At 34.6% G+C, this 21,199-nt stretch overlaps 3 protein-coding genes and 1 non-coding gene across 7 annotated transcripts; 1 reads left to right on the forward strand and 3 right to left on the reverse strand.

Annotated features, from left to right (window-relative positions):
• Window positions 1-144: 144 nt before the first annotated feature.
• LOC105171770 (casein kinase 1-like protein 10) lies at window positions 145-6,924 on the reverse strand. 2 transcript variants are annotated; one of them, XM_011092992.3, is made up of 14 exons: window positions 6,194-6,923; window positions 6,042-6,082; window positions 5,686-5,755; window positions 5,458-5,606; window positions 5,280-5,375; window positions 3,280-3,350; window positions 2,838-2,899; window positions 2,631-2,694; window positions 2,440-2,524; window positions 2,225-2,351; window positions 2,017-2,090; window positions 1,874-1,934; window positions 1,063-1,196; window positions 145-686 (listed from the first exon to the last, which is right to left on the reverse strand). In XM_011092992.3, the coding sequence occupies exons 1-14, from the start codon at window positions 6,267-6,269 to the stop codon at window positions 408-410; spliced, it is 1,389 nt and encodes a 462-aa protein (XP_011091294.1). In that variant the 5' UTR covers window positions 6,270-6,923; the 3' UTR covers window positions 145-407. The 2 variants fall into 2 exon arrangements, with proteins under 2 accessions (XP_011091294.1, XP_011091295.1); XM_011092993.3 differs by lacking the exon at window positions 5,280-5,375 and having other exon boundaries at window positions 6,194-6,924.
• Window positions 6,925-9,081: 2,157 nt separating this feature from the next.
• On the reverse strand, window positions 9,082-12,609 carry LOC105171771 (uncharacterized). Of its 3 annotated transcripts, XM_011092994.3 has the most exons (4): window positions 12,476-12,609; window positions 12,259-12,389; window positions 12,082-12,173; window positions 9,082-9,461 (listed from the first exon to the last, which is right to left on the reverse strand). In XM_011092994.3, the coding sequence occupies exons 1-4, from the start codon at window positions 12,479-12,481 to the stop codon at window positions 9,340-9,342; spliced, it is 351 nt and encodes a 116-aa protein (XP_011091296.1). In that variant the 5' UTR covers window positions 12,482-12,609; the 3' UTR covers window positions 9,082-9,339. The 3 variants fall into 3 exon arrangements, 1 of the variants encoding a protein (XP_011091296.1); XR_002287875.2 differs by lacking the exon at window positions 12,476-12,609 and having other exon boundaries at window positions 9,082-9,456; window positions 12,082-12,467; XR_016067742.1 differs by lacking the exons at window positions 9,082-9,461; window positions 12,476-12,609 and adding an exon at window positions 10,051-10,383 and having other exon boundaries at window positions 12,082-12,467.
• On the forward strand, window positions 12,572-12,645 carry TRNAT-AGU (transfer RNA threonine (anticodon AGU)). Its single transcript has one exon. It is a non-coding gene; the product is annotated as a tRNA-Thr (tRNA).
• A 927-nt stretch (window positions 12,646-13,572) lies between these two features.
• Window positions 13,573-20,994, reverse strand: LOC105171772 (uncharacterized). Its single transcript, XM_011092996.3, has 14 exons — window positions 20,675-20,994; window positions 19,570-19,944; window positions 17,290-17,464; window positions 17,105-17,188; window positions 16,766-17,007; window positions 16,445-16,664; window positions 15,709-15,788; window positions 15,535-15,619; window positions 14,896-15,027; window positions 14,694-14,807; window positions 14,563-14,610; window positions 14,263-14,347; window positions 13,998-14,054; window positions 13,573-13,876 (listed from the first exon to the last, which is right to left on the reverse strand). The coding sequence occupies exons 2-14, from the start codon at window positions 19,791-19,793 to the stop codon at window positions 13,770-13,772; spliced, it is 1,653 nt and encodes a 550-aa protein (XP_011091298.1). The 5' UTR covers window positions 19,794-19,944; window positions 20,675-20,994; the 3' UTR covers window positions 13,573-13,769.
• Window positions 20,995-21,199: the final 205 nt, after the last annotated feature.

Here is a 21,199-nt window from a genome sequence, read left to right on the forward strand (position 1 = left end):
TATAATTGATTAATTACGAATACCCCTCATTCTCATTTGCATTTTGCAGGTATATAACTGCTTATCGGCTTTCTAGTCAGAATTGGACAACCTCAGACCAACCACATTTACCATGGTAAAGAAAATGCTGCAGGAGAATTCGGATACAATCACACACATATGAACAGTTCTCCTTATCAATATATTCATCTTTCATGAGTTTACAACACAACATATTAAAGCAAGAAAGAATAAACGAGGTATGAATATTAAGATAACTAGTTTCAAGATACTGCTGAATTCAGAGGTTTTGCTGTTATAAACTGTCCAGTGATGCAATTATATCTGCAAGCTGGGATCCCAAGCCATGATGACCATTACAATTTTCCGTCTCCCCATAAAACTGTATAGATCTGCGAGAAATTTCATCATTTCCTTCTCCCTGTGCCGATTGTTAGCAGCTCAAAGCTTCGAAGAGTTTCATCTCGGACACCTCTTGCACCAGCAGCACGAGTGAAGGAAGATGATTTGGACTCAAATCCAGGCTGCAATCTTTGAGTGCTTGACAGACGACCACTGCCTGAACCCAGCTTACTATGGCGGTTTTCACTGGGCTCCCCTGATGAGCTCGGCCTGCTGCTCGACAGCACAGCCCTTTTTGAAGAGCTACCAGTCCGAGAAACATGGCCCCTTTCAGAATCAGCTTGCTGGAGAACCAAGAAGCAAGAACATTTGTTTACTTAAGTTTTCAGCAAGGTTAAATATACACACACATAAAGAAATACTAGACCCCCAAAAGAAATAACTTAAAAGGGATAAATCACAGCTATCCATGGAGATTTGGGCATATTATTAACAAATCCCTAATTTTCAAAGGTTACACTATCACCACCTGCAGTCATGTTTTACATTTCATATTCCACCTCGGCTATCCTTTCTCCGAGAAAAATTTAACGTAAAACATGATTGTAGAAGGTGCCTTGTAACTTTTCAACCCTGGGGATTTTTCTATGATACGCCCAACCCTTAAGCAGTTTTACTGTAATTATCATCAATTCAAGAAACTTGTCAAGTATCGCGCACCACATCTTTAGATGACGGCACATCTTCCGAAGATTTGTGTCTCAAGTGATCTCCATGCAAGCCAGGACCAGAACTGTTCCTTCTGGCAAAGGCCTCCACTGCACCAGAAAATCTATCTCGAACTTCTTGCTTCACTAAATGAACAATATGGAGAAGAACTCATCAGTCGTTGAGATTGATTACTTTGAAACCAAAAACAATCATGTTTCCTGCTCATGTAGCCAGCTACATGTTCTTCAAGTTTAAAATGGATGTCTTTTGTCTTTTTTCAACATTGCAAATATCAAAATTCAAGCTCTTAGAACCAGGTGTCACCCTATGGTAACTTCAAGAGATAAGATCACTTTATTCAACCATGTACAAGTGCAGTCGACATTTATCACTCTGGTTTTCTGATGAGTGATGCCTTGCTTGGGAACAACAAGCAACACAATGTAGAGTTCAAATGATAATAATCTCAGAGAACAGAGACAAGTGACCTGCATTCCCAACAGGTCCAATTCTAATTAAAAAAATTTCATGCTCAAATATTTAGCTTAATCTGTTTTGTGTTGTTCATGCACTGTAGCTATTACTGCAAGGAAAAAGTAACCCTGATACAAACCACTCCAAATTCTAATACAAAAGATTATTAGAAAGATCTAGATTCTTTCGTGCATGTTCTTGCAGTGTTGATTGATGAACATCTTGATTTTCGCTATTCATGGGAAGATATCCAAGTACAGCGTCATCCAATTCTTGGTTACCAACGGCAAGTTATAATCCAACTTAAAGATAAGGAAAAAAGAAGCATCAGATATTCATAGCAAACCTGGAGTCTTTTCTAGTCTTTCAGCAGATGGTACTGGGTTTAAAGGTATTTTCCCCGCTGCCTTTTCACACAGAAACAATAGATTAAGGATCATAGATAGTACCAATATAAATTAATCCACAAAAAATTAAGTAAATACTAACTCGTGTTCTAGAACTGGAACCAATTTGTGGATACTTCAATACAGTCCAGTCGAACACATAATCAAACTGATAACCTGTTCCATCAGTAGAGATAACAATGGACAAATGTTAAGACAGATCAGAAACAAATTTTCCAATATAACGACGTGAAAGGAGGCAAAAAGAAACTAAGATATAAACAACTTTAAATATCTCTAAATATAGTTACCTTCTCGAATAAATAGGTCACGGAAAAGCCTCTTCAAATATGAATAATCAGGCTTATCATCGAAACGCAACGATCGGCAATAATGAAAATATGAGATAAATTCAGATGGATAAGATTTACAAAGCACCTGTCAAAAGAAAAGAATACTCAATGTCTTGAACACTATTATCAATAATGTCATATATTTTAGACCAGGTTCAGCAAAGCTGTATTACCTCTATTGGTGTAAGCATCTTCTTCTCACTGATTTTGTCATATTTCTGCTTCTTTGTGCCAGCTTTCAGTCCTTGCCAGGGAAGACTGGAACAGATCCAAGGAAAAAAGCGAAACAAACAATTAGCAGACCATGTATGAGGAACTAGAAAGAAGGGCAGAAAATCTTAAAAGTAAAACCCTAGTACTCAACCTTCCCCTGAGAAAGTACATAAGGACATAGCCAAGAGATTCTAAATCATCCCTCCTGCTTTGTTCTGAAACAAGAAATCAGAAATATAGTCGAATCAGGAAAAGAATAAGTCCTGGAAATTCCTCCCAATTTCTTCTTAGTAAAAGAAGAATCATAGAACAGAAGAGTTATTTAAAGCTACTAATGGAGATAATAATGTCCACTTACCAACTCCAAGATGGGTATTTACACTAGCATAACGAGCTGTACCTGTGAGATTTTTATTTTCCCTGTAGAACAAGAAAAGTGAGAAAGTACACAAGACAAAACTATAGAAGTCAGAAGCTGAAAACTACTTTACATGTCATTTCAGGACTAATGCTCATGTGAAGAAAACAGAAAAAATTCTCCTTCCTACAAACAATGCCTCAATGACAGTATTTTATCATATTGGTAATCTGAAGATTATCATTTCAACTACACTGCATGCAGCGAGAAATAGTATTATCATATAGGAGAACTTACTGAGATACAGAAGAGTTCAAGTATCAAATTCAACATAGACAAAACCACTAAATCCCAATCTTCACTTGTTATGAATAGGCACCACATGCACCAAAAGAACTACTGTTTTAACCTGTCCAGGGCAATAAAGGAAAAAAACTAACACCTGTATGGTATATGCTTATGAGTTTGAAGATCTCTGTACTTCTTTGCGAGTCCATAGTCAATGATGTAGACCTGATACAACGAAAAGAAAACTTGGTTTACAGCACATACCAGGCGTGTGAAATTTTTTTAAAACAAAATAAGCCATATGCCAGAACTTCTACGGAATTTCCACAAGACATTTTCAAGTGTTGCAGATTAACTGGAATTATGTTTCAAAAATTTTAAGCAATTTTTCATATCATAAGGTGACAAGGGAACAGTATTTTTTTATTGAGAGCAGAACTTCTCTAAATAAAATTAACAAAGGGGCCATGGTTAACCTTCTAGATCTACCTGGGAAAAGGAGTAAAAACGAAAATCCTAATGACAACATTTACATTCATTTCAAGTGGAGATTCATTTACCTATGATCAGGGCTGTCCTGGGAACAGATGAAGGTTTCAAAAGCACATACGAATCAAAGTGTCAGGTTTGTCCTAAGTTAGTCAATTTAGCTTGAAGAAATTCCACATGCCACACCCTGTGTATGGGTAAAAAAGTACCAAAACACAACTACGGACCCTAATTGTAAGACTCCGTGCTATATAGGTCCAGAGAAGGGCCAAACCAGACCAAAATGCAATGCAAGAAATTTCATTCAGTTCAATCAACAATATACAACATATCTATGGCAAATTTCAAAAGAACCTAAAATGGGACTCCAATCACCTTTCAGTTCAAAGATTTTAATACTAGAACACAATGGAAAACAGAGACCTTTATGGCACACCAGTTATTGTGTTAGCAAATTAAAGTCCCCACTTCCCCTTCATTTTTTGTTTTAAATACTAGATGATAAAAAACCTTATGACACACTAGCCACTTCGTTAGCAAAATAGAGTGTCATGTACTATAAATCATATAAAAACAAAAGAAAAACAATATAACAATATCCTTAAAGAAGTCCAACTAAGACTTAATTATTTGCGCTTCCTTAAGCAATAACCACAAGAGCGGAGAAACCTATTTAATTGGAAGATAAATTTAAAAAAAAAACTACACTCATGTGCTCAATGATGTCTTTATAAATTTCCAGTACATCTTGTGCTGCAAGCTAGGGGATCACATGATGTATCTTCTAAAAAGAATACATATGGTCCTCTAATTTCCACAATGGAAGAAGAGCCAGTATCAAAAAGCATCACCATAAGCGTCCATATAAAGTTAAACTACACCAGACAAACCAAGCAAAATTCTACAGTTAATCAAGATTATAAATGGCACCAGAAAACACCAACTTTATCATTGTTTCCACATTCAGATGTTTCTATTAAACAGCAAGGATTACGTGCACTTATACTATGCAATAATATGGGCCCTGAATCTCTATTTGTGCCCCCTTCCCATTCACCAAATAGTAACTTTAAACATACTTAACAGCTTCTTTAGATCTCCAATTAGCACCAGCAACCCGTGGTAGGGTAATTGGATGTCATCAAATAATTTATCCATTTCCAGAAGTACTTCATTCTCAACTATGCAAATAATGCATAAGACTTTGCAGGATAAAGAAATGTAAGACCACGAACCACTAAATTTCGAGCCAAAACAACAGCCCTGAAAACCATCCTAAGACTTAATTCTCCCAATGCACCAAAGTCCGACAATCACGCAATCTTCCTTCTTTGCAGATGCAGCCTCAATCAATTAACCCCAGCTATATACCAAATAACTCAAAACCTCACATCACTGTGTGAAATATCACCCTCAAACCCACATCCAAATTGTACATCCAACTTTCAAGGCATTGCCTTATCATTGGTTATGAATTTGCTCATACTATACTCTCTCCAATCACACTGCAGATAATTTAGTGTCCAAAGCATATGAAAAAGAAACATACATAGGAAAGTCTTGAATAAATAAAAAAGTTACTAACCAGAACTAAAAACAAAAGCTCTCACCCAGAAAAGACAGGAATCCTTTGAAAAAAAAAAAAAAAAGGACAGGGAAACATACCTGATTTGCTTTGCGCCCCAAACCCATTAAGAAGTTATCAGGCTTTATATCACGGTGAAGAAAACCTCTAGAGTGCATGTATTCTACTCTATTAATCTACATGTGGTATATAGCAATAGCAGTAAGTACAACAGCAACACAACCATATAGAAAATCCTTTACAATGCGTCATACTCACTAATTGATCAGCTAGCATTAGAACTGTTTTCAATGTGAACTTCCTATTGCAGTAATTGAACAAATCTTCCAAGCTCGGTCCAAGGAGATCAATAACCATGGCATTGTACTCACCTTCAACTCCAAACCATTTTAGGTGGGGAATCCCAGCTTCATAAAGAAACAAGAGTATTAATGAGCTCCCTTTGGATTTGGTACACAATGAAATACTAACTACAAAGATACTCACTTCCTCCCTGAAGAAGCATGTACAACTTTGACTCATAATAAAGCTGAGGGTGCTTGGTCTTAACAGGTTCCTGAAAGACGGAATTTGTAGCTTCAAGATATTAAGATACGATTAAATCTATAAAAGTCAACATAAGAAAAGCTTGGTAAGGTGAAGGCCTACTCTGCTAGCATCATAACTCGAAGATAACAATACAGGATAAAAATCCCATTTCAGTAATTAAACATCTACAGGCTGTACACAACTTTTCATGGAGACATCAAATATACCACACAATAACCACCCCTTTCTTTTCTTCTGGTCTTTGTTTAGGGGGGTGGGGAAAATTTTCTCTTTTCCGTATAAAAACAACTCACCAGCTTCACAGCAACTTCTTCTCCACTTTGTATATTTACAGCTGAATGAAATATTCAGAGAGAAAGACACAATGTGTAAATTTTGTTAAACGAAGTACCTTAAGAAAAACTCCCAAAATATTTAATAGAGATAAATATAACAATAATATTACCCAAATAAAGCTCCCCAAAAGATCCGCCACCAATCTTCCTCCCCAGCTTGAACTTGTTTCCAACAACATGATCCATAATGGATTTCCCAAAAATTAATGGAAAACCACAAAATTCAATCTTTGTTGTTACTGCAATACACCTTTAAACGTATAAAAACATCTCACACTCCTATAATCAACAATCCAAAATTCCCAGCTTCCTGGTACACCCTTCAGATCGATTTCAATCCCGTTAAAATAAATGATACAGAAAACCCAACAAAATTCATCCGAGTGGCAGACCAAAAATGTAACCTAAAATAAAAAAATATATATACACTAATTGGGAAAATAAACAAATTGGGATTTTTATTTGGAATTAGTTAGGCAAAAAAAAGAAAAGAAATTACATAAAAGAATCAAAAAGAACCCAAGAAAAAGAGATCTATATATTCAGATAAAGAAACTAAACTTCCGGGACTACGGAGAGGCTGGAAACGGAAAACCCAGACTCTGTTTTGCATGCTGCGGCAAAAATCGATGGGGAAAATATTCTACTTTCGAGACAAAATATATTTTTGATATAATACACGTTTTACGTGATTTTTACTGTATATTATACTATTAAAAGAGGAAATGGGAATGGAGGGCAAGAATTAGGAGAGAGAGAGAGAAAGAACGGGAGAGAAGATGAGCTCGGAAAATTTTGGGTAAAGATTGTTAGCGGGATCTGTTGACGAAATGAGCGAATCAGAGAGAAGGTCAAGAAGAGCAAAATGAATTGGGCCTGGGGTGCATTTGATGATATGCTATAATTTTGGGGTGTCTTTTACAAATACTAATAACTTATTTCTTTCTTTTTTTTCCTTTTTTTTTTTTTTGGTCTTCTTTTGGATAAAATTAATTTTTGGGTGTGTGGGCTCAATTTTAGCAAATATTATGTGTTGATTCAGACATTCTAGCAACCATGCTTACTTAATATTTTTCTTTTAATTATTAAAAGAAATTAATATTTTTACTGTTTTTACCAACAAATTCCATTATTTTTTAATTAAAACTTATCTTCTTTATTAGACAAATAATTAACACTTCATTGTAACCAAACTTTATTCAAATACATGAAAATCATATTTATTATTCCATAAAGTAGTAACTTTATGCTAAAAATAATATTATTTAATTTGATGGTATAATAATTTATTATTAGTTTCATTCAAATGTTTTTTTCAATTTTTCTTGTTAGAGTAATTTTGACTCTCTTCAGCCCATAAAAGGGCAGGACAGGTTTCAATGACAGTAAATGGCTAAAATAATAAGTCATGCTAACAAATAAATTTTACACATTGCAATCAACACAATTGTCATGTCAATAAAAAGAACCAAACACATAATATTTTCTTAAGAAATATGTCATTTATTTTATTGTTCATAAAAGCAGTGTTTATACAATTACATTTGAATCTTAATAAACTGAACAGTATATTAGTTCGATAAATACGCTAATACGACAAAAAGTAAACGAACAAATTACAATAAAACTCGTATATAAAATGAGATAAATACACATGTGGTGGGAAGAAAAAAACTTATTACAATTTTGCGAAAATATAGTCTATGTTCTGGTTACATTGATTGGATACACAGAGAAGATGTAGTTGACAGTGCAAGAAAATTCAATACGATGACAAATAACAAAGATATTTATGATTTTTTTTTTCTTGAATTTGTGGTTATGATACAAAATTTTGACATTTATTTATTTATTTTCTTAATAAATGTATACATTTATAAATTTAATCATAAGAAATTTGATAAATATATATATATAATGTACAATTGTTCAAACAACTTATACGACAAATAATTAATTTGAGATAAATCCTTATGTTCTATACTATACTCAAATACATTAATTTCGTATACGATATATTTTAAGGACAATATTCTACTCTTTTGTTCTTACCCCGCCGGCCGTGCAATAAACTAATTGTTGCCAACTCTTTTCTAAATCAACAATTTAAATTAGATAATTTTAAATGTTAATTGTAATTACTTTTTTTTTTTTTAACAAAAGTGACTCCACATTATTTTACCAATGCAACACCAATTTTTTTGTTGTTGTGTTGATAATACTTAAGTTGTTTTTCTTTTTTGTTTTTTAATAATTTATAAGTTTTTATATTTTATTTTTATTTAAGATATATTTTAAAATATAAAGAATTATTTATAAAGAAATATAAAGGTATTTTAAAACTACGTATCATAAAAGATAATATATATATATATATATATATATATAACACTCAAAGTCGATTAAGAAAATAAAACAGAACTAAAAGACAAACCTTTCATATTTTTTTTCAGTCAACAATGCAACAAATTACAGTATATGTATACATATATATATAAAAAAAAATTTCCAGTGAGGAAGATGTTGACAACACCATATTTCCACTTTAAATAAATTAAAATAATAATTGGGGGGAATTAAAAAAAAAGCAAAAAAGAAAGTGAACACTGACTTGTCAGGTCCCAACATTTGGCCATTAGCACATCTTCAGACATTACTTAATACACTCAAAAAGTATTAAAAAGACAAAAGTTTAATGTAGGACTCGAATTTTAACTATATACTGTTAAAATTATTAATTCTTGAAAAAGTAAACATTAATTCGTACTTACAGTTTAAGGTCTCGCCACGTCGTATATATTACCAATAGCTACATCTATATCTCTGCTATCTATTAAATATGACTTGTCTAAAATATCCTTAATTAAAATAATTTTTTTAGTTAATAATTTCCTATGAAAACTCAATTAAAGTGTAATTTTGTTTTATAAATGTTGACCAATCATTTATTTAATTAAATAAATATAACAATGAATAGTATGAATAAAAGAAAGAAGCAGATGCAAAGAGTGTGAGATGTTGCTTTCACTTGACAAGAAACATAAAACAAATAGTAGGTGACCCAAACGTTGTCACTTCCTACAAGTTGGTTAGTTGTCCATCTAATTTTGTTACATGTTTTCCTTTTATTAGATTTTTACAATAATTTCTTGTCTCACAACTATCACCTTTTTCCTTTCCGGGTTGCAAAAATATAAAGTTGCTTTAAACACAATTTACAAGGGATACAATTTTAAACAACTCTTGGAACTAGGCTTCACAATGAGTAGAGGTTTTTTGCATCCCAAAAATCAGGTAACTTGACGATGACTGGAGTCGGCGGGACTGGTCCCGAATCCACCCAAATGGCTTCATACCCGTCCTGTTGCCGTCTCTGTGCTGCATAAATGCATTTTTTTTAGTAACATAAAACATAAAATTAAAATAAGTTGGGTGCTTATGAATTTATGAAACGCACACAAAATCTGACTTAGTGTCTTCATAGGATCAATCAAGTTTCAAGATTAGCACAAATCACAAACTTTGATTTGTTCAATCTTAGTTTTTTAAATTCTTTGATCCAACTTTGAATAATTCAATTAATTTCAGTGATGTCAGTATAACATAAAAAATATATCAAGAAGCAATGTGAATAAAATGATCATTTGAACAATTCTTCAACGAATAGTTGAGCAATAATGAATATTTAGGTAATAATGCATTGCAGGGGTTCGCCAGTCAAGAGTATACAGAGCTGAAATCCATATTTCCGTCGTTAGCTTGTCTAGTAAACTTAAACCTTCAAGAAAATTGTTGTATATAGCACAGATGCTTTGGAGGAAACGGGACCAATAGGACCGGACTTCACAAGAAAACACACTATGGCCATAAACCTGGATCACACTTTCTTTTTTAAGGGTTGCAACCATATGCATTGGGTATGCCTTGAGACTGCCCAGACGACAAATTGATGCAAGGACACAAAGGTGATTGACAACTTGATGTCAAACTAGGAAAGATAGCTAGTAGCATTTCGGTCACACCAATGCATTTGTGCGCGACAAACCAAGCTAATGACAAAGAAAGAGAGAAAAACTTCTACGCATTTCAAAGAAGTTACTTTATAGACTCTGCTGCTAAATTTTTATAACCGAACATTAAATTCTATATTGAACTTGAGATTAGTAACAATAATGATAGCAGGCATCACTATGTTTTGGAACATCTGCTAGTCTTGTCTCTGCTTCCGCAAGCCACAATCTAGCAATTTGCTTCAATCATCTTCTCTCTCAGGAGGAAGACCACAGGGCAATAGCATTTTCTTCATTACCAAGAAAGCATGAACGTAAAACATCATGCAAGTTCAATGCAATAATTTAGCTCAAAGAGCTCCAAAAATCCCAAAGAAGACAGAAAAAGTAGTGACGAGGTTCCAGTAATCCCATATAAGTTATGTATGAATAGAATTTCATAAAGGTTCTTGATTACTAAAAGAGTCGTCTCAAGCAATTCTACCACCATCTCTATATCCACCTATTGGAGAAGGGATGCAAAAATGCTGCTTAACATGCTTCGTGAATCTTGACAAGAAATTAGGGATATACTTGCACAATTCCAAGCATTCTATCCAGAATAATTCCAGAAATGAAGTTGCCCTATATAATATTACGTTGTGCAAAATTAAAAAATACAACACATTTCACAATGCAAGCTCACAGAGATGTCATTACCCACCACCTTTTTTAAGACTAGATGCCTATAACTTAATAATGCAATTTGGTTATGTTTACATGGGAATAATCAAACTGCAAATTTTGATCCAGATTTCATCCCGTAGAGGCTGAAAATTAAATGAAGAAAATTATGCTTTGCCTCTGCACTGACCACATTAAAGAATAAATATTGCAGCAACCTCCAGCTGAATTAAACCAGTTATATCTCCATTTTTATTCACTTCTGACTTGAAAATAAAAGGATCCAACCAGATCAAATGGTCAAATCTGAGCACCATCAGCATCATTGTACAAAAAATTCTCAATTTATCCGATTGTGCACCATCACTGGTATCAAATTGACAACAGGGTTCCAGTAAAATCAACTTTTCATAGAAAAGCTAAACCTCATGTTTGTTTTAGAACCAGAATTAGTTGTTTCCCTTGACGTAAAATTTCATTAAATTCATTGATAGGGTCAGGCCGATATACGTTACAACACAAGGAACTCACAACAATGGCCCAAAAGAACTTTAAGTATTTCGGCCCAGCTAAATATATTAAGCCCAGCGGTTTATGTTAAGATAATCAGTTACAACAAGTGTCTAGAATAGGACAGTTGTCTTATATCCACTGTATTTAACCTATCTAAAAATGGAAACAGAACAGGGAACAATTTCAAAAGAAAATTCTATCTTCCTCCTCTAAATTTCTGGAGCTCCATCCCTACTCGAATTGGGATAACCGACAATCTTATTTTTATACCTTATCATTCATAAACCCAATATAGTCTACTTGTCACTTTCACATTCACTTCTCTTCACATGTACTGATTACTTTTGAAGCTATCAACAACCAAAATGTTTGCAATAAATATGAAATTGCGCCATACCCAGGTAAAGTGGTAAACCATTTCCAAACAATTTCACTTACCATGAAACCTTCAGATAATCAAAACCTATTAGTTATATGACCCAACAAAAAGAACAAAAATTATACCGTTCCGATTCAATAAAAAACTAGCGACCCACTGAGTGATGCAATGGTACAAGATGAAGAAGTAAACAATAAAACAAATGAATAAATTGCATCCCCACAAATTTATAGTTATCTCCTGTATCAGGGGAAAAGATTAACAAAAATGCACGATCACAACATATACTGCCTAAAATTACTGAAACCAGCAGAAACAGAGAATTTTGCAAGCAGAAGTCAACACAATACACAAGCACGCAAAACAAAAGAAACTGAAAAAAATCCTGATATCAGAAGAAAAGGGTAAAAACATCCTCTTAAAAGAAGAGTACCTGCATAAAATTGTAGCGCTCTCGCCCAATAGATTCGTTTTCCGCCGGAGAAGTAGGGCAGAATCGGGTAATGTCCAATATAAGAAGCGTAGCTATCCCGATTGGCATTCACTGTAAATCAATTTTGTTTTCGCCAGATACTTGAGAACATCATCAACAACAAACGTAACACATTACCTAATACAAGTTGAAAATAAACAGGATTGCCGTAAGGGTATGCACAATCGAGTCAAGTCGGCGTGGCCTGTGCCCACATATTTAGCCTGTAAATGCTCGAGCTGTGAATTGATATTAAACCTGTCACTCGCCTGCATCCCATCAACAGATGCAAGTTAAAAACTTCAATTTAACTTCGAATTCAGAAAAATTAGAGTTTTCAAGGGATTTCAGGTACCTGCATCTTTTGAGCTCTGGATTAAGCAGCCGATTGAGATGACGAAAGCAGATAAGAAAGTTTCCAAAGTAAGTAATAGTTGAGAATCAAGCAATGGCTCTCGTAGCTCAGTTGGTTAGAGCACCCGTTTAGTAAGCGGGAGGTCTGGAGTTCGACTCTCAACGAGAGCAGGTTTTCTTATGTTCCGAGGCCCACCCACCGCCTAATTAGTAAATTTTATTATTTGTTATTTCTTTAATCTCCAAAAAATTATTAATACTTACCAATAATTATGTTTTGTTTTATTGTTAAATAATTATCTCTAAATTGTATCACAAATCACAATTATATATTAAATAGTACAACAATAAACATACAATCTTTTGTAGTTTCTAACACAAATGCAAGAATAAATTATATTGGCATCTCAAAGTCTGATCTAATTACACAAAAATGCCCATTGAGAACAAATTCTTTGCAAATTACAAACACAACTCATCCGGGTGTCAATGTAATTTATTCTCAAAAGTGTTTTTGTAAATTTTTGTCTTTTTTGGAGCAGTCGATATAAATAACAATTACTATTTCAAAAGTTATACTCAAAATTTTATAAAAAAAAAATATAACGTGTTTGTATAATTAAATTTAATTTCAGGAAACATCAATTTAATTTACCCCAAACACAATTACAACACATAAGAAGTAGCGTCAGATAAATAATATTTTTGCTCCTAGACAATTATTTAACACCCTTTGTTTTACCATACTTATGTGTATATTCCATTTTATTAGGCTGATATCTCCACACAATTTTAGTAAAAGTTAAACAATAAATACTGAATATTTTTCTATTGTGCACTAAACTCAGTAGGGTAGTGAGAAAATTGCACACCATCAAAGGGGTGGCATGGAATTATAGGAAGGAGGGGCAGTGATCTCCAAGCTAAGAATTCAACACCACAAGATGTTCCATTCTCAAAATTGCTTTTGTTCAAATTAACCCTATACTCAGACAACAATTACATGAAAAATAAATTAGTGTCTACTACTTGACAAGGAGAACAGAAACAAATCAACGATGAGAACAGAAAAAGAACAAGAAAAGGAAGAAGAAAATATGTACAAACACGACATATAATTTACACAACCTCAAAATCAAGGTACATATACTTGGGAAAACTGCCTTCATCTTGGATACTTTACAGTTCAAGCGCAACCAGATGAAAACAGCCCAACAAATCCTATTCACTTCAGGTGAACTTTAACCTTGTTTTTCCAACCTTTTTCACTACAATTGTCGGATTCTATCAACAGATCAGTGAGCATATGATTCGCCCGGTTTGGAGATTTCTAGTTTGGAAGGTAGTAAACTGAGAAAGCTTCCTTGTGCGGGTTGAGCGGATGTTGAATTTGACTCTTCATCTGTTGCATGTAAAATACAAGTGTAAGAAAAAAAGTGCATACCCTTGTGTTTTATGGTTATTTTATATTTTTGAATTGTATAGAAACATATGTATGACGGAGAGAGGGAGAAGAATCCTACTGAAGAGGGACTTGACAGTTGGTCGTTTAGGTTTGGTGCTCTTCTTCTTCAGTTCAGCTGGTAGTGAAAAGAAAGCCATTTTGAAACCAGTTAACAGTTGTTAAATATACAAGTAAAGGGGGAAATGGAGAATTTGATTATAGAAATAATAAAAAATCAAATACTATGCTTATGACAATCAATGATGATAACAAAGGCAAACATGATTATGCAAAAAAATTATAAGGGTGGTCAATTTGCCTATGGTACGAGCAAGAGACCATACCTATTCCTGGAACTTCATGATCATTCACAATTTCGAAGTTCTTATACGTGTAGCCCATAAAGTTGACATCCTTAGATGAGAGCATCTGTATCATGAATGAAAAATTACTCAGATCGATGGGCAGCATCAAGACCATATGCGGTGATAAAAGTTTGCTTCACCAATGAGGATGAGAGTTTGATGTAAATTATTTATTAGTGACAAAAAGGGATTTCCCATGCAAAGAGTACCATGAGAATTCAAGATTTCTACAACCAGAACTATTGCATGCAATTAATGTTAATGGTAGCATATGCGAACCTTCCTCCAGGGACCTGATTTTGTACTTGATGCGACTTGGGCGTCAGACTGCAAAAACATCACAAGAACATGAGGCTCAGAGTAGCAAAGGAGGAATTGCTAGACAAGCCCTAACTGAAGATGGAGAGAACCTCTTCAAACTTTTCAAAGTTTTGAGTATCCAGTTCATCATTGACTTCTGGAATAAATGCAGCTTTCATTTGATACAACTTATCCCATTCAATGCCTTTGAACCACGGGTGAGCCTGGGAAGACAATGAACCAGGTAACTTGGAAGGTTGCTTGGTATTATTAACCAATTTTAGTCGATCAAAGTGGACATTCTAAAAGCACCTTAATCTCATCAGCACCTCTAGTTCCAAGCCTTTTCTCTACATTACATAAGAGCTTACAGATAAGATCTTTTGCTTCCGATGATAGTTTTGCCTCCTCAGGAAATTTTAAATGAGTTCTCCAATTTACTATCTGCACCAGAAACAAAAGAGAAACTAGAAATCAAGACATGAATTAAATAGAGAACCAAGATTTTACAAGCATTCAAGTCACAAGGAAAGCCAGAATACATCTTTTTGTGCCTACTCTCAAATAAACAACAAATATCATTTCCACCATTCTGATAAAAAAACAATCACCAAGAAAGAAAACATAAAAGAGAAAGAAAAACTTAAATTTGTCATGTGAAAACATTCTTTTTTGTATTCAACTTACCTATAATAAGGTGAAATAATAAAAGCTATTATCAGGTTTCATGAGGGTAATTTTTAGAACATTGATCAAGTTATCTTCATGCTCATTAAATCACAACTTACGCACCACCAGGTAAGACTATTAACACCAATAAACTGATTCATCTTATAATGATATCGGTTGGAATTAGGATATGATATTTCAACTCTATATAGGAGTAACCAAGAAAGCCAGTAGTGCAAGTGCTCAGATAATAATAGATGCAAGACTTACTACTATTATTACCTTTCTGCATGTAGACATAGGCTCATCTGAATAGAATGGTGGATATCCCACAAGCATCTCATACATGATAGCCCCGAGAGACCACCTAGTGTATAAAACATGGACCACACCAGTCACAGTTAGACAAATAATTAAATGTTGATGTGAGATGAAACAGCATAGACAGGCACCTACCAATCACATTCCATTCCATATCCTTTCTTCAGCAGAACTTCTGGAGCAATATAATCGGGCGTACCAACAGTTGAATAAGCCTACACCATTAAAATGGAGGAGCTTCAAACATAATTGCGTGCAGATTTAACCACTAACAACCTTCTGGGGAAGACAGCACCAGGGGAGACAACCTAATGGTTCGGGCATAAGACTTCCATATGGGAGGTCTCGTGGTCGAACCTTGGATGTGTGCATGTGTGTTGGATGCGTGACTAAAAAAAAGCCTTCCGAGTTAGACAGAAGGACATGGAATCTCCTAATCAAGTATTACGACATTAGGGAGCACAAATCTCATAATACACCTACTGTATATACCCCATGATAAATTATTCGAGCCAGGTCCAGACATACATGTTCCACTATTTTATTCGTAAATCTTTAAAAACATAGGACATCTGAATCATTGTAAAACAATAAAAAAACCAAAGCAAATAGAGCGCAATAAATAAATTTCCATTGCAATGTCAACATTTAAAAATGAATAATTAAGGAAGAAGAGGACAAGTGTAAATGACTGAATCTGACTGTTTGTATCTCTATTCAATCGGTAAATGATTGAATCTGAATGCTTTGCATCTTTGTTCAATTGGTTTACCAACTCTAAACACATGATGATCCTGAATCTTTGTGTTAAATAGATTGCCAATGGGGAACTAAGGATGAGAATGAAATGATGTAGTGATAGGACCCTTACAAGCATCCTCCTGTTCCTTTGCCAGTGTTGCAGTTGCTCTTGCTGAGTGCGTTTTGGTGCTGCAGGACGCCCATCACTTTGAAGAGATCCACTGTAGTTATTTCCTACTGAAAAATCTTTTTCTTGAATACTACTGCAATCCAGTGGTTTACATAATCCAAAATCCGACAACTTCATGTGTCCATTTCGGTCAAGAAGCAAGTTATCAGGCTTGATATCTCTGCAAAATTATAAGCAAATGCAAGTAATATCAGACATAAATTTAAAATGTTACAGGCAGCTGTAGCAATTCCATCAAACTAACAGAAAATAAATACAAACCTATGAATATAATTATGTTTGTGGATAGATTCAATTGCAAGAACTGTTTCCCCAACATAAAACCTGGCTTCATCTTCCGTTAATGTATCTTTGCGCATCAGCAGAGTCATCATATCTCCACCAGGGAGATACTCCATTATAAGATACAGATATTCTTCATCTTGGAAAGAACAATAAAGTTTTACAATGCAATTGCTGTCGACTTCTGCAAGTAGATTCCTTTCTGCTTTGACATGTTCAACCTAGAAAAGTAGAATCAGGAAAAGAAGAAAGGAGTAAGCACAACGAAGCAACTCCAAACAACTGTTCATTTATGCAGCAGGGCAGGCTGATTTCAACCTGGCCCCGACGAAGCATCTCTGACTTCTTTAGCTTTTTCATGGCATACACATGGCCGGTTGACTTCTCGCGACAGACTCTAACCTGGGCTTTGGCGAAGATTTGAAGTTAATTCAGCTGTATGAGTGTATGCTTATAAAGAAACAAAATAAATAAAATTGAAAAGCATAATCAACTATATGAACCTCGCCAAATGCACCCTTTCCTATCATTGTTAATGGCTCAAAATCATCAGCACCCATTTTATGCCTCTGGAGGCGCATGTATTCTGTTTCCTTTTTCTCGAGGTACTTCAAAATGTTGTTTTGCTCTTCCTCAGAGACCTCAGCATCAGCCAATTTCCTCTCTAGCATATTACGCCTACAACATAACACAAAAGAATTACTTCATCTTTCCAAGCCCAGTAACTCACAGAAATTCAACAAGCATTATTCTATAAAATACAAATTGAAAAATTGCAACACATATTTGGAAATGAGGAGGAGCTTCTATGCCTATGTTTCATTTTTACTTCTGGGGAAGTGACAGAAGACAAGAAAGATCTTTAGAATAACTGAATTTGAAGCATAAATTAGAATGGACGTACAGAAGTCTTAATATTTTTCATAATCGAAATCTGGAATATATTTTATTATTGATTCTATTTCTTTAGGTGTGTCTTGAGAGTAAATCAGTGCGAAACAACTGTATTCATTCCTGCTACTGAAGTTAATCATTGACCTAATTTCCTCTCTTTTTCCCTCAAGACTGAAAATTGTTCAGGAAGATGAAAAACTGTTTGGAGAAATTATCCCAATCTAAGTTTCCATTTGTATTCTATTCCAACGGGTGCGGGTGCGCCAAAAATCTCTCATATGAACCAGGATGTTGCCAGTTAGTCTATTACGGATCAAAAAATAGCCTAACGATCAGATATTTAAAACGTTTCCACGCTGGTCAGTGGAGGAAAAGGGATATCGTGTTAGAATCTCAGCTACTAAAGTATTTTCTTATCTTAAAATGATCCTACACATCAAAATGACAGAAGGAGAAAATACTTTATGCTTGTACTTTGTTTGAGGTGGCTAATTCACTCTCCAATCAAAGATATATGGCAGCAATACAGTTATGAAATTCACGAACAAGATCAGGATTGAATTTCAGAAGTGAGACAGATCGTGATAAATATAAAGACGGCATGGAACTTGAACAAGTTGGAGGAGTAATAATTTTCCAAGTCAGACATTCTAAATCGATCCTTGTAATCAAACAAGTAGGAAACATGTCATAGTGAGAATCACTTAGCATACACCAAGTCAGGATTTACCATAAAATTAGGTATCTTTTCACATAAGAAAAAAAAACACTGATCACCGGAAACTGTCAAATCCACTGTTCCATTAGAACAATTTCTATGCCAATTTCATTCATTTTCCGCAGCAACTCATTCCATGTCTATTGACAACCTAACAAGCTTTGATACATAATAGCCATTTTGTTGTTTAAATACTATCTTCTAAGTTTCCATTTTTTTTATTTTTTTCTTTTATAGGAACTCCAAGCTTTGTGTTCCATTACCAAATATTGAGAATTCTTTGACCTATATTAGCCGAACCGGGGAGACATGCACTATGAAACCAATCCCTCTTATCCAACTGATCTAGCTAGACCAGAATGAATATTAAAAGGTTTAAGCAGTTTTCGGTTTGCTCAAGGAGACAACTAGCCACAAAAATATTATTTTCAATTTAGTTTCATCTACACAAAGTGCACAAGAACGGAAAGGTCAACTTTTGGTTTCCGTTACACTATATTTCCTAAGGAGAACAGTGTTTTCACATTAGCAACAACACTTAATACTCCATCCCATAAATTTGAACTTTGACACATTTGGGGTCGATATGGAATCAATAGAATTTTATTTCCATGGTGAATTTATGGAAATTAGAACCGTGATTCATCAAAAAGTGATCTAACTCAACAAACAATCACATGTTTGCTAATCATCAACCGTCAATCTAGTTGAATGTCAGAAAGAATGACGAGACGATCTTGAAAACAAATATAAAACAAAATCAAATGGCCATGTTGATTTCTTATTTTGATCAAAAACAGTCTTTATCGCTCGTCAAAAATTATGTCCAAACACTTAATCAACAATAAAATAGAAAGAATGATTTCGGCAATACACATTATATTTATATACTAGCAAACAAGAGCAATCTGCGGAATATTCTGATCATGCTTCCTGGCATAAAATGCATGAAAGTTCTAGTTAAATGCAACACGATATAGCTATCTCCTATTACTGCTTTTAATGCAACGAAACCAACTAAAGAACATTTGATTAGGAAAATACTAAACAATTGGAACCAGCAAATGGATATCGATAGAGGGTCAATCTCACAAGATGGAGCATAATCAAACTAACAGTGGAAGATACATCTAATATAGGCTGGAAAAACAAATGAAACAAAATGCCATACCGCTCCCTCCGTTCTTGCAGGCTTCTCATCTGCTCCTTGTAATGCTTTTCTATATACTGCTTGGCAGCAGCTACCTTCTGCTTAGTAGCATTTGAAGGAGTTTCCTCATTTAATGGTGTTTTTGAACTGTCTCTCCCATTCGGAGTAGGTTCCTTCTTCTTGGTTGACGCCTTAGGTTTCTCTTTTGGTCGAAATTTTGCAAACCAACGCTTAGCAGTTTCCATCTACCTTAACCCTTTCTCCTTGTCGAAATGTGGCACTGGTTCCAAATGCTACTAATGTGGTGTCTTTAACACTTCTCTTTCTTCAGCCGCAAGCTACCAATACATCGACTAAAGAATCATATCTCCGAAAAAAAAGACCAAATCATTGGTGCTGCATAGAGAAAGAAACAATACGTAATCAGTCGAGAAACGTCAGCAATCTTCTCTTATAGCCAACAAATCCATTTTGGGTAGGTAAGAAAAGAATCAAATTAAAAGCTTCCATATTTCAATTACAACTAGTTTCGGTTTCTACTTTCAAATTGACTATCCGTAAACTCAAATTTAACTAAACTACAGACACATTTCTTTATCACTACAACCATAGCCACAGAAACTTCTGTATGTAAAGAAGTTTCCAAGATAAATAAGTAAAATAAAATCGAAGTACTGTATAAGCAAAATGAGTAAAGGAAACATTTTTTTTTAAATCAGAAGTAATAATAGTCAACAAATTCACAAATGAAGTAATTTACTCACCTCAAATATAAAAGAGATGAAAGAGAACAAAAACAAGGGAGGGGGGGGGGGGGGGGGAGGGGGACTGTTGAAAAATATATTGCACATCAACGAACCAAAAGCAATCAAATCAACACCTCCTCCCATTATTCTGCATACCACCAAAATGGAAAAGGATCTTCACAAATCTCACAAATAACCACACGTTCAAAAGCTAAATACCAGTACAGTAAAGCTACAACTACACAGAATTCCAGACAACTAACAACCATTCTCTCCAAAATTCCATCACTAGCATCACAAGCAAATGCATCAAACCGATCCAAGCACGCAATTCTCCCTCAAATCTTAAGCTCCAATGCAACAAAACTTCCAACACTCACCTCTAAACTCAATCCAGAAAACCGAAAACTCCGTAATCCTTCCATCAGCCGCATCGCATCCAGCAAGTGAAATATTCCTCCATACATAAATAAAATTGCTTGGTGAAATGAGACTAGAACAACAACTATGAGACAGTGAATTTGAAACCCTAACTTTCTAAAGAGAGAGAGAGAAGTTAGTTGAAGAAGAAGAAGACTGTGATGGAAACTTTATGCTGTGGTGGCATCATTCACCATCAAAGTTGTGAGAGAGAGAGAGAGAGATTTCTTTTTCATTTTTCCAATTTATCCTTTTCTTTTTTTTTCTTTTGTTTGCTTTTTAGGCAACCGGAAATCTTTGTCAAAAATAAGACCTTTTCTTCCCCCCTCCCCCCCCCCCCCCCACCCCACCCACTGTTTTAGGTGTTTAGCACTAATTGCTTTTTGTTGAGTTGTATTAATTCCTCTCGCGTGAAAAACAAAAAACGCGTTTTTACGAGGAAAAAAAATAAATAAAATGCTTCCGTTTCCTTCCTTTTTCCCCTT

Source organism: Sesamum indicum, linkage group LG10 (genome assembly GCF_026168435.1).
Source record: "Sesamum indicum cultivar Baizhima isolate 11 linkage group LG10, ASM2616843v1, whole genome shotgun sequence".
NCBI lineage: Eukaryota > Viridiplantae > Streptophyta > Magnoliopsida > Lamiales > Pedaliaceae > Sesamum > Sesamum indicum.

What these genes read in the sequence shown, in the direction of transcription:
- LOC105171771 (XM_011092994.3), bottom strand. An exon ending in TTATTTTCAACTTGTATTAG is followed by an intron (nt 12,174 to 12,258) that starts GTAATGTGTTAC and finishes CAATCGGGATAG; the next exon opens with CTACGCTTCTTATATTGGAC. An exon ending in AGCGCTACAATTTTATGCAG is followed by an intron (nt 9,462 to 12,081) that starts GTACTCTTCTTT and finishes GCATTTATGCAG; the next exon opens with CACAGAGACGGCAACAGGAC.
- LOC105171770 (XM_011092992.3), bottom strand. Translation starts at nt 6,269, where the DNA reads ATGGATCATGTTGTTGGAAACAAGTTCAAGCTGGGGAGGAAGATTGGT. An exon ending in AGATGCTTACACCAATAGAG is followed by an intron (nt 2,352 to 2,439) that starts GTAATACAGCTT and finishes TTCTTTTGACAG; the next exon opens with GTGCTTTGTAAATCTTATCC. An exon ending in TGACCTATTTATTCGAGAAG is followed by an intron (nt 2,091 to 2,224) that starts GTAACTATATTT and finishes CTGATGGAACAG; the next exon opens with GTTATCAGTTTGATTATGTG.
- LOC105171772 (XM_011092996.3), bottom strand. Translation starts at nt 19,793, where the DNA reads ATGGAAACTGCTAAGCGTTGGTTTGCAAAATTTCGACCAAAAGAGAAA. An exon ending in GAAAGGGTGCATTTGGCGAG is followed by an intron (nt 17,189 to 17,289) that starts GTTCATATAGTT and finishes GCCAAAGCCCAG; the next exon opens with GTTAGAGTCTGTCGCGAGAA. An exon ending in TATGGAATGGAATGTGATTG is followed by an intron (nt 15,620 to 15,708) that starts GTAGGTGCCTGT and finishes TTTATACACTAG; the next exon opens with GTGGTCTCTCGGGGCTATCA.